The sequence below is a fragment of the Alexandromys fortis genome, unplaced genomic scaffold, assembly GCF_014885135.2.
Source record: "Alexandromys fortis isolate MF-2015 unplaced genomic scaffold, M_Fortis_MF-2015_v1.1 scaffold_75, whole genome shotgun sequence".
NCBI lineage: Eukaryota > Metazoa > Chordata > Mammalia > Rodentia > Cricetidae > Alexandromys > Alexandromys fortis.
In genome coordinates, this window is record NW_026067956.1 from 6,488,855 (window position 1) to 6,506,000 (window position 17,146).

A 17,146-nucleotide genomic window follows, 5' to 3' on the forward strand; every position below is an offset into this window, starting at 1 on the left:
CCCCCCCCCCTCCACCGCCTAGCTCTGTTCTATCCTCTCAGGCCAAGCCAGTTTCTTTATTCACTAACCAATAAGAGCAACACATAGGCAGAAGGACCTCCCATACCATAACTTGATTTTAGAAAACTGTACATTCAGTGCAATCAACCATTAGTTTTGTTTGAAGATCTGTCACTTTGTATTATTCATTTGAGGAAAACATAATGATAAAACAATACCATTATAATGAGAAAGTACCTTTAGAGTCACAAAGGAGTCTGTTTTGAAATGACCTCAGGCTTTGAGAGATGCTCCTACTGCTCCATTTTCTATGTTCTGGTGGGGGGACGGACGGACAACAGATTGTACTGTAGCCTTCTCAATACTGATAGCACTTCTTTGCTTTCCAGATACTCCACTGGCCAGCGGTCATGCCACAGATTATTTGTTTGTTGGAAATATTGTTTACACGGTAAGTTTAGCACTATTGAGCCATCCCTAAAAGGGTACACACGTGGGTTATACCTCCCCAGTTATGCAAGGCTCTCCACATTAAAGTGAGATACTCCATGTCTTTATGGGCTATCAGATTCCCTGAAGTTCAGACTTCCGATCGAGAAATACTTGCGTCACACCAAACTCCTCTCTCTCTTTTTTTTTTTTTTCACAGTACGTTGTGGTTACAGTTTGCCTGAAAGCTGGTTTGGAGACAACAGCTTGGACTAAAGTGAGTCATCTTTGGAATTACTTCTTTCTCCATGGTAGATAGTTGTATGCAATCACTTCCCTTTAATCCTTGGGGAAACAATAAATACTATACAGTTGTCTTGTTTCAAAGTTTGCAAGTAAAACTGTTTTCGATCTTTATGAAGGCAATTTGGAATTTGGAATCCAGCTACTCCTGGTGCTCTATTTGCTTGGCGCCTAGCAAGCTTACTATTATCTGCCTGAAATGAAAACTCTCATTATAACTGAAGGGGGTGGAGAGAGAGGAAGAGGGAAAGGAGTAAGGAGAGTGAGGGAGGAGAGAGAAACATACAGAAGGAGAGATCAGAAAATGTAGTATTTGCACATAACTTTACTATGGCACTCTGACCCTCGTGTGCATTCTCTAATAAGAGGGCGCATTGTGGCGTGGACAGTTTTGTCATCTTTTTTTCTCCTTGAACCTCATGTTCTGAGTCCTTAAAGCTTCTATGAAACTGTTGCTCATGATTAAAGAATACAATTTGCATAGGCTATCCAGGTTCATTCTATCAGCATCACATTTCTTATTATTTCCAAGATGGGGTAACAACCACACTTCACAGTGTCTGTCTACCAAGGTGTCACTGTAGCTCACTGACCTCCTGCTCTGGTGATAAACAAACAGGGTAGAACGGAAGGTCACCAGGGAGCCAGGGCATCTCTTAAAGGATGATGGCAGATGGGAGGTGGAAATAGCGACTTGGCCAGGAATATTGCAGGAAGAGGCAGTGAGTGTTGCAATACAGAAGTGCTTGTTCAAAAATAGAACCTGAAAGGCAGAGCTTGTGAGGGATTAGAGGGTAGGCTGTAGAGAGAGACGTCAGGGATTGTACTAAGAGCACAAAGGAGAAAGACCAACAACTTAAAAGGGCATAAGCTGCCCAAGGTTTATCTAATCAAAGTGAAGTATAGAGTTTTAGTTTCTAGAGCAAAGGAAGAGAAGGAGGCAGAACACACAGGGAAATCTAGGGTGTGCAGAGTGGAACAGGGTAGCAGGACTCACTTTAGTGTTCTGTAGGATATGGGGTAACTGTACTGAGTACCCACTTTCAGAACAACTGGAAGAAAGAATTTTGGATGTTTCCACCTCCAGAAATTATGTTTTGTGGACGTGATATGCCAATTACCCTCGTCTGGTCATTGCTCACTATAAACGTCCATTGGAGTGTCATGGTGTACCTGTGAATGTGAACAACTGTACGTGGATTTTTAAAACTCTATCATATGTGCTATTTCAAGTGTTTAGAATAGATATTAGCCATTCTGGGTTGTTTTTTAAATAATCTCTGCGATAAAAAGGACAGATGCTGTCTTTAGGTGAGAAGAACGTTCTGTCCATTTGTCCAACTCACCTCTCTCTCACTAGATGGCTGCACCTTGCTTCAAAAAGCAGACCATTGAGATAAACCCAGGGATGGGTGGGTCATGGCTGGGGCGTGGATTTTAGAAGAGGGTGAGGCACACAGCACCTTCCTCTTCAGGGTAGGGCAAGCCTGCGTTAATTAGATGATATCATTACAAATCCTAAGACAAGGAACTTACTGAGAGAGGCAGAGTTCTCCAGTAACTAGTATATCCTCAGTTTCTCCCCATCAAGAAAGGTTCATGAATGTGGGATGGGGGTTGGACAACTTATGGGCTGGAGTGGACCCCGCCCCTGCCCAGGCCAGCAGAAAGCCCTGCCTAAGCATGCGTTTCCTCCACAGTTCAGTCACCTGGCCGTATGGGGAAGCATGCTGATCTGGCTGGTGTTTTTTGGTGTCTATTCAACCATCTGGCCGACCATCCCCATCGCTCCTGACATGAAAGGGCAGGTCAGTACCGTGAATCGTGTGCGTCTCTCCACTGTGTATATGCACATGTGAGTGAACCAGCTCTCTGTGTCTTGTGAACTTCAGCAAAGTCTATTGCCGTCTGCTTGCGTCAGAACTTAATAATAGATGAACCAATTCAATCACAGCTGGAAGAGGTTGCCTCATCCACAGAAGTGGTATGAGACATTTAAATACTGTGAAAAATATCACCCAGAGTCCTCTGACTTACACGGTGTGCCCACATTTCCTTAGTTATGTGTTGGTTGTGTGCAACACTGTTTGTAATTGTATACAGAATGGGAGTAGTTTTGAGGCCGTCATGATCAAAGCTTGTGTTGATTACAGGTTCAGTGATAAGTATATGATTGCTTAATTGCTAACTGGTCACTTGTAAAATATCAACGTCAGAACTCTAGTAACCAGATACTTGGTGTGCCAGAATCTCTCTCTGTGTTCATCTCATCAAGCCAGCCAGAGAGGCTGAGATTAGAGATCTTACATTTGTTTGAATTGTTTCTGATTTGACTTTCCATCACCTATGCCCAGTTGTCTAACATTGAGCCACTAACAATGACCAGTTAGGTCACTGAACTCTATCACATCCAGTATGGAGAGAAAGGATTTGGTATGGCCTATAGCTCTAGCCTCCTCAGTTCCCAAGTGAGACTGTATAAGCCCACCCCATAAATGCTGGACTACACATAGTCAGGATCCTGTTAGATCCCCAAGAAAGAATGCTCTAAGCCTCAGGCTTTCGGAGCTGCTAGGAGCCTCGCTAGATACGCTCATCCCTCTTTGTAAAGTAAAACACCGTTGACTGACCACTTTAGGCCCCTTCTCTAGGCTCTGGGTTTCCTTCCCAAATAGCCAGAAACCCGCTGTCCGGCTCTGCCTTGGCATCTCTCTGGATGCAAACCATCATGTACAAACCTAGATCTCAATTATCTGCGAGACTATCATTGTCACTAACACTAGACATCTCTTATAGGGCATATGCTCTTAGAGTGGACGTCCGTGCTGGTTTAGCCTCCTGAGTGTGTAGTTGGGTGTTTACAATACTGGAAACAGAAGCAGGGCTAGGAAGAGATTGCCTGAGCATCAAGGCATGGCAATCCCGACAACCGGCTCTGCATTGCTCTACAGAAATGACTACAAACCCCTGGGTCTAGAGACATGTCCAAGCGCTTTTGTTCATGAGATAGCCCGGAGCTATTATCACTTGTCTTTTACCTGGTAAATCAGTCAGCCAATACCCCTATGTGTGCAGGACCTCCATGAAGGCCGGCCCTGTCCTGCAGGAGGGGCCTTGCATGCCCCTCATTGATGTCTGTAGAGAAAGGAATCAAACAGTATGCACATGACTAAAATAGCAGAGAGCCACTGCTGGCAGGATGGGGTCAGTGGGTGCCCGGCTGGCAAACAAAACCCTTCCTTGGCAAAGGCTTCCTTTCCTTGACTGCTCCAGCAAGCCCCGCTCTGTGGATGTTGGCTTCGGTAACTCCAGTTCTAAAGTGGCGAATCGGGCCACTTGCCAAGTTGCAGTCTCATAAAGAGTCTGACTTTCAGATTACAGAGGGGCTGAGTTCATCATGGAGCCGCTAGGGTGCTCGCAGCTCCCCAGGGCTGGGGCAAAGGTCATGTGTGTCTGATGCTGGCTGACAATAGTTCAGTCAACAAAAGACACCATACATTTATAGACAGTCCCATGGTATCATATGTCTCAGTGACATCATATCCTAGTCATCTTGGTATATATAGGTACTCACGAAGGGAAATGAAGAGGTCACCTTAGAATCTGTCTCCCAGATGTCCCCTTCATTAAGTGACACTTGGCACTCCTTGCAGACAGTAAGCTGTTCTCATCAAGAAGGGGCCAAGAAGTGCTCAAATTTGGCTAAATTGCACAGCACTTTGGTATGAACACTTGGTATTTTACTTAAACTGTGGCATGTTCTTCCTGCCTGTGGAGCGGTTTCGACAGGAAGCAAATGAGTCATGTTGGAACAACACATCTGGGTAAGACTGAGGCTTCTGCTCGGCATCAACTGAGAGGACCAATAGAGTTTTCATTAAAGACCTACTTAGCATCTCTAGTCTTCCTCTGGGATGAGATCCAAATGGGAAGGGCGTGAGAGTACCATGTGTGGCTTTCAAGCCATGGCCCATGGCAGCATCTCACCTGCTGCCTGATTCGGCAGTGTGTTGATTCTCTGAGTAGTAGCAAGGGCCTATCAAACACCCTGCGATGGTGCTAGACAGACAGATGTCTAGAGCGTGTCCGGAACTAGTCTGACATCCCACATGAAGGCTCAGAAGGGCTCGCTCCAGTCACCAGAGGAACTACATCATTAAAGGAGACAGCGGTTGAGTTTAGGTGTGGTCAGAGAAGGAAGAGTCCCAAGGGGCACTGTTGCAAGCAGGCCCAAGCCACATACACTCCCAAGATAAGGATCATTCTAGAAAAAAAGGATGCTTTTTGGAAGTTATTATTTTAAGAATGTGTCTAGTGATTTTCATAAACTGGGCTTTGAAGTTGACTCCACAGTGGAGTTTTAGCAGATGAACCTAATTCTTGGAGGCTCCAGGACTGAACTAGGATCTAAGAGTAAATGGTGTCCCTTCCCAGAGCCAGGGACAGCAATAGCAGCAAGCGTTCTCTCTATTCATAAAAGCTTCAGCCATTGAAAAGATGCATTGTGTCTGCTGAGATTTCCCCCACCAATGTGATTAGACATTTCTTTGTCTAGTCCGTCCTGTTTGGAGTTTTTCTCACAGGGTTGAAGGCCCTTGCGGGCAAAGGGAAGGAAGGGCTGTAGAATGAAGGGCGACTTTCCCACTGTCAGAGTTTCACTTTCCCCACGGCACCTTATGGTGTGATGAGGAAAAGCCCAGCCGCCACCCAGGAAGTCTTGGTGAACATTTGTGAAATCAAAGTAGCTACCCGTGGACTCTTCTAAAGACACAGCGTTCCTTTAAGGGACACCACATCTCTTCATTTTTCTAGGAGCACTCTTAGATCTAGAGAATTTGGCTTGCGTCTGTCTGTCATGGTGAATGGCATGGCCCTGGGCTATGGAGAATTGATGAGGATGGTTTTCCCAGGATAGCATAGCCATGCAATAGAAATTTCTCTATCACGGCATAAATACACTGAAGTAGAACACAGCTAAGTTTCTTAGTTTACCTCTGTCCCCAAGGGTCCCTGCTGGTGTGGGGCTTCCAGGGAAACTGGATCAAAAGCCAGGACAGGAATGTGCTGGAATTTTCTCTAGGCAGTTCCCAGGGCTTCTGACTTCAGGGCTGTGTGAAGGGGGGCCCCCACATTTCACCTTTGTTCCTGAGTCAGGAGATGGAGACCCTACCCCCAGTCAGATGCCACTGCCCCTTGGCACATCTCTTGACCTGCAGTGACTTCCTAATCAGCCAAGTCAGAAGAAGGTCTCCCAGCCTAGTCACTCTGGATAAACAGCCCGAGGCTGGGAGCCTAGCCTAGAAGGACTGAGCCATCTCTCCAGCCGTGTAAATAGCCTATGGGAAGTCAAGAGCAGGCATTCTCCTTTCCTGGAAGAACAAATGAGTCTGAATCTTTCTGCACAGAAATATTCTGCGCAATGTAAAACCCCGATTCTTTTAGCCAACGAATCTTAAAGATTCTAAATGAGTTTTTCTCAGTAAGGACTTGCATTGGACTCACCCAGGTTGTCTGTTAAAATGACAGTCCCTCAAGATAATGTGCGCATGTGATTATGCATACACAGAGAGGGGGAGGGAGGAGAGAGAGAGCTGGGTGTGAAGGCCTGGTTTGGAAGTCATTGCTCTGAAATATCCCGCTGTAACACTGTAGCTCCTATAAGAGATGGTCCGCTGAACATAGCCACACTTGACCAAGTTCTCCCGAGCAGGAGTTGTGTGAGCTACCCCAGGTAGTCCCAAGTGCCTCAGGGCAGCTTGGATTTCTAAATAGGGAATTGTACCAGAGACATTACGTGGCTTGCCATGGAAAAATACTCCTCATCAACTTTTTTCTCTTTAAAGTTCATTTCACTGCTAATAAAAGAAGGCAAAAGCCCTCGCACTTCAAAGCGTACAAACTGCTAACTCTGACTTCAGTGCCAAACACCAGGCACCAGCCAGTCAGTTACTGGCATGGAGTGGGCTTTTGCTTTTCTTCTTCTTCTTCTTCTTCTTCTTCTTCTTCTTCTTCTTCTTCTTCTTCTTCTTCTTCTTCTTCTTCTTCTTCTTCCTCTTCCTCTTCCTCCTCCTCTTTCTCCTCCTCATCCTCCTCTTTCTCCTCTTCCTCTTTTTCCTCCTCCTCTTTCTCCTCCTCCTCCTCTTTCTCCTCCTCTCCCTCTCCTTCATCTTCCTCCTCTTCCTCTTCTCCCTCCTCCTCCTCTTCCTTTTCTTCCTCATCTTCATCCTCCACCTTCTTCTTTCTCATCCTAAATATTGGGAGTGGATTTATTTGTGAACTCCCCAAGCACACTTGGGGATACAGTGTACACCCCCACTGGGCTAAGTGCCAACAAAGGGAGACATGATGGGGGCACGTCGTTTTGCTGTCACTAAGTCAAAGTGGTCTGCGGTTCTTCTTCCCCGAGAAGTGTTCCCCTAGATTGTATCACCCATTTGACTTCAGGTCTGGGAATGCCCACACGAAATGAGAAAACATTGAATTGGTTTGTAAGTTGTGTGTGCTCCAATAGGCAGGCTGAGAAGGCATGCAGGCCGCCTTGCTCAGCTGCAGTCCCTCCTCGGTGTCTCCCAAGGAGCAGGGTTGCCAGGTGGGCATTGTCCAGGCACCAGGTGAGGCACTGTCTTCAGGTGGATGTCTGTGGTCTGGTATGGGGTTGTCTGCCCCTCCCTCGCCTTTCCCAAGGCATTTTCACACATTTTCATGACGAGGGGCACAGTCCCTCAAGAGTTGTTTCTTCCCCTCACTAGTAGTAAGTGGTTCCAAAGTTTGGGGGAGGCATTAGCTCACTCAAGAAATCCAGCAAGAGCCACCCACCTTCTCGATAGTGTGGATGCAACTGGGAGCCTGATGCAGTTGGAATTCTGAATGTTCCTCACACGCTAGCATATACCCAGTTTCCCAGCCTCTGGCACTAGTGGCAGGTCTTAGGTCCCTGGAAGTGTCCCCTTGGAAGGGACAATGGGAGTGCAGCCCTTCGACTTCCTTTTGTTTCCTCTGGGGAAGGAGGGGGCTTGTTCTGGCATGCGCTCTCTTCATATGACATGCTGCATTGCTCCAAGCTTAAAGCAACACGGCCAACCCCATAGATCAAAACAGTGAATCAAATAACATTCACAAGTTAATCATTCAGGAATTTGTTATAGTAATGGAAATCTGGCTACCGCAGACCTGAGGTAACAGAACTCAACCGGCCCCCAGAATCCTAACACTTGCGTGAAAGACAGACTGTGAAGACAAAAACAAAAGTCTCAAGGGCAGCTGTGGAGGAAGGAGGAACCGAATGGATGGCAGCTGCCACTGATCCACCCTGGTCAGTCTCTCCTGGGAGCTGCTCCACACATGTGCTGTGTGGCCTTTGTGTGTAGACCCTGGGAAGGAAAGATTTATTCAAGCTTGAGGGGAGGTTGGGATGCTCCTTCTATCGTGAGCATGAGGTCAACCGTGAAAATAAATGTGTTTGTGCTTATTCTTCTCATTGGTTAAGAAATGGGGGGTCTGTATATTTAAGTTGGAGACCCTGTGAAGTGCCTTCCAGTTCTTGCTAGTGGCAGTCGTGGGAGCTCATCACTGCATCCTACCTGCTTCTCAGCAGAACTTCAGAAGTGATTGCATCACTGTGATAAAAAGAGTCGTGTCCAACTTCTTCCCATTCAGTGTGGATTCTATCTGTAACTGTGCGACCTGCACTTAATTAGCCTGAAACCTTTGGACAGTTAAGTTCACTGTTTGTAGTATCCCTGCTTGTGTTACTTCTCATCTTCCAGTTTTGCCATGTGTGTGGAGTCAGAGGTATGTAGAAAGAGAGCGTGTGCCTGGGGACTAACAGAGAAACCAGAGAGAGAATGTACGTGTAAATAACAGTGAGTAGTGTGCAGTCCACAGTTACTGATTATCAGACAAGATTACAGTTGCTCTGTTCTTATGTGTTGGTTCCAGAACCCTCCAGACTGCCCTATGTCTCTCTGCCTCCCTGCGCTGGGATGACCAGGGAGTGCCACCAGGCCTCCTTGCACTAGGGTGACCAGAGAATGCCATCTTGTCTCTCTACCTCCCTGCACTGGGATGACCAGGGAGTCCCACTATGCTCAACATTTCTTCTTCCCTGGGTTCTGGATCAGACGCAGGTCCTCTTGTCTATGCAGTAAGCACTTTACCAAATGAGCCATCTCCCCAGCCCCTGCCCACAATTTTCTAAAAAGGTTCTCAGCTTATGGTTGAATGCACAGATAGACAGTGTGCCCATGTAGAGGGTTGACTGCATATACTTCACATAGATACACTGTACATGTGCAATTACATATGTAATGAATGAAACCGCTCATTCATGAATCTGTCACTGTCTGGTAAGACTGAGGCTTAGACCGAGGAAGCTCTGTGGCCGGACAGAGTAAGCATGGGGATTCTCGTGAGTCTCTTAGATGCCAGGATCTGAGCCACCTCCCTCTGGCACTGCAGACAGAAGCAAGGAGGATAACAAACCAGCTATCTGCCAAATGCCAATCAACCCTCCTTAAAATGTTTCATTTTCTCTGAAGTGACCTGCCCTGCAAGGAGATAGAGTCTTAAACACAGGGGTGTGAGGTTTCAGGAAACAGGAGTTTTTTTGGAAACATAATGGAAAGCCCCAACTTTGGGAGACCAGCTCTCCCCGCCCCCAGTGCACGTTTCTCTCCCCTTGGGGAGTTTATTTCATTTTGCCCTCTCTTTCAAAGGTGCTGCGTGTCAGAAGCCAGGTGGCCTTGATTGTTGGTTATTTTTCTCCTCAGCGAGACGCTTTGTGGTGCTCCTACCATTTGTCATCCATTCGTGTTCATTTCTTTAAAAATCTGTCGGCAAATTAAAGTACACGTTACACGCTGATTTTGTTTGTTTGTAATATTCAAGCCCGGTGGTCACGGAGTCTGATTCATGTGGTTTTAAGCTTTTCCTTTCACACAACATGTGGAAATGGGTTTTCGCCAGTTTTGTTCACGTTGCACAGAGAGGCCTACTTCTCCGACATCTTCAGAGGGTGGTGGCCCTATCTGCTGGCAGGTGACCAACGCAGCAGCTGCCCTTCCCAGCGATGGGGGGGGGGGGGGGGATCTTCCGTTGCCCTGTTCAAAGGCAATAGAGGTCATTGAGAAAGCCAAGACCTATACAAGAAAGTAAGACCAAGATAAGTTAGAGAAGAAGAGGGGCTTGAAACGGAGGTACAACATACTATTAACCATGGCCAGGACATGACTGATTTATATAAATGGTAGTAGAAAGCTTTGTGTGAACGCCAGTGCCGAGCTAGTGATGGACAATTCAGCAAACAGGATCTAAATAGGTGTGATTTCCAGGTGCTAGTAGTTGTAAGTAGTTAGTGTTCCTTTGGCTAAACATAACAAAAGAGAGTTATCAGTTGTTTGGGATTAGGCAGTCTGGTATTGTGTGTGTGTGTGTGTGTGTGTGTGTGTGTGTGTGTGTGTGTGTGTGTGTGTGTGTGTGTGTTTGCCCATATTAATGGTTGAGTTCTGATTCTGATGAGGGGCAGGAGGACTGGAAAAAGGCCTGTTACATTTCCCAGTGTGCTCTGAGGGATATTCCCACCCACGTGACCCAGAAGCAGCTTGTAGAGTCCCGCGGCTTCTCATCATCATCTGCCTGCCCTGATTCTTTCTCCCTTCCTTGTGCTCCCAGCCCCCCATCCCCTCTCTTTCTAGAAGTACTCGTCTGGGGCTGGAAAGGGGTGAAGAAAGTGTATTGCTCTTACAGAGGCCAAAGTTCATTTTCCAGCATGCACTTCAGGTGGCTCACCACCATGTCGGGCGGTTTAAACCTGCCTATAACGCCAGTTGAAGGGATCTGACATCCTTCTCTGCCTTCCACGGATACATACACTCATATACACATAATACCCCACCAACTCTACCATGTGTGACCGACCAATGGTACATGTGTGTGCACTTGTGTACACATACAAACACACACACACACATATATATATACATACATACATACATACACACACACACACACACACACACACACACACTGGTACCTCTGCTCTGATTTTAGACTCTGGATCTTCAGCCTGGGATTGACCCCAAGGTTGTACCTTTTCATAAACTGCAGCGCTCAGTGAGGAACGGCCACTGAGCTCACGCCAGGCTGCCTGGGGATACGTCAGGGATCCTTATAAAAACCAATGCTGGGAATAAAGTTATGGGCTGCTAAGTTTGCTGTATGAGCCTGGAGTTACCAGGGGCTGTCTCAGAATAAGAGAAGTTACTTGTCTGCTGTGGGCTCAGCAAGGAGCACAGCTGAACTGGGGCTGATGGCAAGGCGTGCATCCCTTAAGCAGCCTCTCTCTGGAGCCATAGCCATCTCTGGACTTTCAGATAACCATAGGCCCCTGTATTCGCACTCCTTCCGAAGATGATTTAAGTTCGGTTGCTGATACTTCGGTAAAAATGTCTGACTAATGGAAAAGTTGATCTGTCAAGTTACAGACATTGGAGGCAAAGTTGTCTGGGTCTAATTAAGGTAGAGAGGACTCTTATTCCTTCTGGAAAATCTCTAGTCATTATCATATGGTAGAAAAACAGCTGGTTAACTTGAATCTATCACGTGAAATACAAAGTGACCTTCTCTTTTTGAATGTCCTTCTTCCAACTACTTTAGAAGGTAATTACTTGAAATTGTAACAACAACAACAACAAAGGAGCTTTCTCCTTCTCCTGGCAGCCAACAATTCAAAAATGGCTTAGAGTCCAGGACCCTTGCGACTGGCTCCAGTGAACTCTTCCATTCGTTAGCATTTGGAAGAGCCCAAACCAAAGACCAGCACATGGGAAAGGATGGCCTCATGGATGGATTAGTATTCTTCCTTAGAGAAGTATATTCAAGAAGCTGATGACAAGCCCATGCAATTCTCCTACCTGAAGAATGACTGAAGGTTTCTGGCAATAATTTTTTCTAGCTACCCCGTAAGAATATATGGAATGTCACTGATATTTGTATTTGTAAAGAGTTAGTTAATAAGCCTACGTCACTATTTCATGGAATGTATTTGTTTGGAGTGTGGTAGTGGGAGAAAAAGGTAAAAATGAGAATAAGATAGATTTTGAAGTACCTAATTCCAGGAGCCTTTAATCTAGTCCGCATCCAGTGTATTTCTGATGGGCTTACCCCAGACCACACCAGGAGAAGTCACCAACACATTGCTGGACAACATTTACAAAATGATGGTCAAGGGCCTGAAATATCTGGAGTAATAAATTTAAGTAGCTGTGGAAGTGTGGAAGAGGCTTGGACAGAAAAATGTCAGGCAAAGGCTTTGGTAACATCTGGCCTCCAATAAATCATGGAGGTGATTTCATGGGTGAGGTGAGCTTCCTGGGGAATTGCTCTTAGGGGGATAAGGGACCAGGAAACTTCAGGTCCCTGGCTGCTCAGTACAGCTTGAAAGTAGTGAGTAGATCTGGCATCCCTGCTGAAGGGGATACAGGATTCTTAGTGCCAACTTCGCTGATGTGGCAAGAAAAGAAAGCGCCTTGTATCTGGAAGTCTGTCCCCAACATTGTGTCACATTGAAAGGGGGAAAAAAAGCAGTGCGCACTGAGGTTGGTCGAGAACCCTGTTGAACAGGAAGATGCAGGGGTGGGAAAGCACAGAGGCGGAGGACCAGCACCGAGTGTGATGGAGAAGGCCAGGTGGAGGGAAAGACCTGCAGGGAGAGGCTGAGGCTCAACGACCAGCCTGATGGGAAACTTCGCCAGGTCTGGTAAGAAAAGAAAGAGTGACCGTGGAAAATGTCCTGTAACCGAGTAAGTCTGGGTTTTGCTCTTTGATGATAAATGTGGGAAGAGTAATTCTGGAAACACGAGAGAGCATGAACATTCCTGGGAGCTGACTGTCTGACTGCTAGGCTGTTTAGAAGGGTCCTTTCGAAAGTCCTGTCCTGTTTGGTTTGGTTTTGTTTGTTTATTGTTTGTTTGTTTAAGGACTATCTACTGTTCAAAGAGAATCAGACACTACATTGGGGTGTTTTAAGACTTCCATGTCACATAAATTTGATGATAATAAATAACATCTTGAAACTCTGGCATTTTGATTCTAAAAAAAATAATATATTGATTGCCAAATAGATGTTCATTTGGGGTTTGTTTGTCTTTGTGGTGCTAATGATAGAAGTCAGGGGCCTCACAAGCTACACAGGTGCTCTACCCAACCCTTGGCTTTGTGAGGAAAGGACCTTGTCGTGTAGCTCAGGCTGGCCCCCGGGTCACAATCCTCTTACATCAACCTCCCATGCACTGAGATTACCAGTGTGTGCCACCGTGACTGGCAAACATGGGATTACCAGTGTGTGCCACCATGACCAGCAGCAGCTTTGTTTTTAGTACAAATCAAAAAAGTCAGGAAGCAACTGTAGTTAGCAGGGGTTTTCTCTGAAGGACTTATCATTGTTTAAAGACTTACCCTATCCCATGTTTGGTAAATTTATTAGAGTAATATTCTCATTCCCAGCATTAAAGGGACTTAACTTTATGTAGTTCTGGCTTGGATCATCTTGGTAAGAATACCATTTGCCAGATGCCATTTTAGACCACTTTCTCAATTTTTTTTTAAGAAAAGTAATTATTCCTTATTCCCCTGTGTCCCTTATGTAACTCCCTCAATTAGAACTGCTGTTCTTTTAAGAGGTATACTTGAGGCCCTACATTCAGCAGAACCTACCTTTTTGGTCTAGGCCTGTGGAAACGGCTTGGTTGGTGAGAGTTCTTGCCGTACAAGCATGAGGCCCTGATTCCAGTCCTAGAACACACAGAAGAGAAAAGCCCTGGACAACAATAATTGGCTTTATTCCCAGCACTGGGGACACAGCAACTGCAGCTCACTGACCAGCCAGCCAAGCTGAACCAGTGAACACCAGGTTTGGTGAGATGCCATGTCTCCAAAGAGGAGGTGGAGAACAAACTGAGAAGAACCCTGCCTTGACCCTTGAACTCTGCATGCATATGTGCCTATACACATAAAGCACACATACTGCACACATACACATCTCACACACAGCACACCCATACACACCTCACACACACATCACATAGATACATATACCACACACATATACCTCACACACACATACACCACACACAAACACACACACCACACACATCTCACACCTCACACACACATACACCATACACACATATACCATACACATATACACAGGCTTACACACATGCACACACCACACACACACACACACCTCACATACACCATACACATACACAATGCCACCCACACCCCACACACACACACACACACACACACACACACACATACTCTATCTACACCACACACACCACACATACACACCACTGAGGGAGTTAAATGAGCTTCCAAAACTTGGAAACTGCATCTTGAACATGTAGGAGACAGGTAATCTGAGAAGAAAGCGTGGTTTGTGTGTTCTCCATGTCTCTCTCAGCTTTCCAGCGCTGTTGACCAGCATCCCTGCTGCTGGATTTTCCACTTTTAAAGAGAGCCCTCGCTAGTCCGGTGGCTACCTCTGCCCCTCCCGGTCTCCGCGGCTCTTTACAGCGTGCATCTTTTGAGACCCGCTTGGCGGCTTACGTTTCAGTTTCAGGTCAGAATTTTGCTCTGCTCTGGCTTTGCCAAGAGAGCCCTCTCGAGCCGTTCCTACCGAGAAATCCTCGTCACGTGAACCTGGGAGCCTTTTTCTGAGCCCCGGAGCCCCAGGCTGCTGGAGGAAAGCAGTTCTCCTCATTAAGGCCTCATTAAGGACGTTACTGAGGATCGCAACTGCTGACAAAGGGGAAACCGGTCCTTTTCTAATGACTTCCTAACAGAGCCTCTATTGTGCGCAGAGACCTGAAGTGTGAAGGCCACTCGGAGAGGGTTGCCTGAGAAAATAACCGACTTGCTAAGTAGGTTGTAGATGAAAAGCTAACAGTTTAGCCACTTGCTTTCGCTGGTCAGCAAAATGGGTCCCTGCTGCCCTTTAAATAGGACTGTACAGATGGCCCCCACGGAGACAGTGAGGACAGGGTGGCCTGGGGGAGGAGATAAGCCACAGGAACCCTCCCCCGACACCGTCCCTGATCATCTTACCAGGTGCTGTGGGGCTTCCACGGAAAGCAGTGGCTAGTGACTAATGATGGGGTCACAACCACACTGTGAACTGAAATAATTCTGGCTCATTCCATGTCACCCATGCGTGCAAATGGCTTCTTGGTCCCTCGGACTCCAAACACTCCTCCGTCGTCTACTCACACTACCCTCTGCTTGACGCCATCCTCTCCCCATTGTGCCCAAATCCTTCAGTACCCTTCCCCTGTTACCACTCTCATCAGAGAAGCAGGTGCCCCTCTAGTTAGAGCATCCATGGCAACACAATTTCCACCGCACCCACGTCTGCCGGGACGGTAAAGAAGGAGGAGGGGACGGGGAGGTCAGTTGTGGCAGCACACAGCTGGAATCCCAGGGCTCAGGAAACTGAGGCAAGCGGGCTAGAAATTTCAGGCCAACCTAGGCTACATAGTGAAACCCTGTGCCAAAAAGAACTAGGAAGAGATAAGGAAGAGGTAGCTTCCAGAGTGAGAACCTGAGGCCCGTGGGGCCTGGCCTGGGATGCCTGTGGGGTTAGGACCAGATTCTCCAAAAGTCAAATTTAACTCCGTGTATAACAATTCATAACTTGCCAGTATCTAAAGCAATTTGGAAAAAAAATAATTTGTATTTTCGCTCCAAGAAAATCCAGCAGCTAATTCACAGGCACCCTTGCATTTCCTAAACTGTCCAAATATCCCACCATATTTAAAAAATGCTCTCTTTTCCCTCAAGATGCTATTGGGTCAGGAACCACCAGAATGGAAGAGGGAGGGGAAGGGTGTGTTTAACACTCTTTCATCGTATTTGTAGAAATCGTGACGCTTTCCGTCGGAGCACGGAAGTTACTTACACAGAGGGAAGCTGCCCCTGATCCATCATCCTTGTAGGGAGGCCTTTCTGGGCAGTGGAAGATTTGAGGTGAATTTGGGTTCCTTCTAGAGCATATATTTAGGTCAACTCATGTCACTCTGCCGTGAGAATCTGCAGTAAGGAGATGGTGCCCGCGCAGTGCCCTTTCTGTTTCTCGGAGCTTCCATTAAGGACAAAGCAATCTCCTGTCTTTCCCTTCCCCAAACTGCTCAGTAGAACTTAACCTTTCCAACAGACGTGGCCAACTTTCCCAGCAAAGGAATCCGCAGCCTTTGTGGTTTGGGTAAAAAGGTGGTTCGTTTTACTGGGACCTTGATGAAAAATGTTTTATGATAAATTCAATCTTTCCTTAAAAAAAAATCCCCCAATCTACTTTTCTGGGTGGAATTCAACATGAAAGCCGTTTCTATAAAAGCAGCCAGCAGCTGAAGCTGTGTGGACCTAGGAAAACAGTCTTGGGTCCAAGGTTAGGGTTTTATTGGTCGAGGCACTACGTGTGTTTGCATTCGGGAAGAACAAAGTCCAACACATTGATGTGAGATTCACTTTTAATTCACTTTTTGGGGGGTATTTTAGAGGGAAATTCCCCCCCCCCTTCCCATTTTTAGTACTCTTCTACACTTGGTAGAATGTGGAAGGAAGGGTCTCTGCCAGAAACAAGTAGCCGAGGTATACAATGTGTCAATACACGGGACAGCCGCTGGCTTCATCACGCAGGCTTCAGGCAGAGTTACTTGCTCTCGGATTCTGGCATAGCACGCAGGAAATTCCTCGTTGGTGTGCCCAGGGCAATAAACAGACCTCCTGCATCTAACCACATCCACACTGAAGTTTCTCATGTGGGGTTACTTTAGCTCTCTCTGTGTTAAAGTTAAGGGTTCCGGCATTCCTGTCCCATGCTTCCTTTAGCTCTTCAGCTTTGGAATTTGGGTTTAGGAGTCGGTGGGCCTTGTGGTTTGACTTTTTCTCTGTTCGTGGGCAGTCAGTAAAGGTAGATGAGGCTAAACGCATCACCTATAGAGAGGGGGAAAGATGCTGTTGGTGTTTGTTCAGTCTTTTAGACCTCAGGTTCCCTATCCGGGTATTCACCCACCCACTTTAGATTGGAAATATTTGGAGAAAAAAAAAAACTCTAGAGAACACCCAACTGCTTTTTCTTTGCCATTCCACCTTAAACAATATAGCCCAACGTTGATTTATGTAGCCTTGCTTCCCATTGGGAACTTGAGTCACCTACACTGACCTAAATGAACCAAAGGATGCATGTGTGTTCTATAGAAACCATGCCCTAGTTTCCCAAAGCCCAGTCGGCCTGAGCCCACTTCAAGAAGGCCGCCAGGGAAGGTGTGGGGCACGGAGGAGGAGGAGGAGGAGGAGGAGGAGGAGGAGGAGGAGGAGGAGGAGGAGGAGGAGGAGGAGGAGGAGGAGGAGGGGG

At 46.7% G+C, this 17,146-nt stretch overlaps 1 protein-coding gene across 7 annotated transcripts in view; it reads left to right on the forward strand.

Annotated features, from left to right (window-relative positions):
- Atp8a2 (ATPase phospholipid transporting 8A2) overlaps positions 1 to 17,146 on the forward strand; it is a 538,932-nt gene that overhangs the window by 400,278 nt on the left and 121,508 nt on the right. For 4 of the 7 annotated variants that reach the window (XM_050152334.1, XM_050152332.1, XM_050152331.1 and 1 more), the window contains one exon: positions 2,433 to 2,540. The exons of 1 other annotated variant lie outside the window; for it this stretch is intronic. In XM_050152334.1, coding sequence (XP_050008291.1) covers positions 2,433 to 2,540 — 108 coding nt within the window. Of the gene's footprint in view, positions 1 to 389; positions 452 to 649; positions 707 to 2,432; positions 2,541 to 17,146 lie in introns of all 7 variants that reach the window. 2 more of the 7 variants (XM_050152330.1, XM_050152329.1) reach the window with 2 other exon arrangements.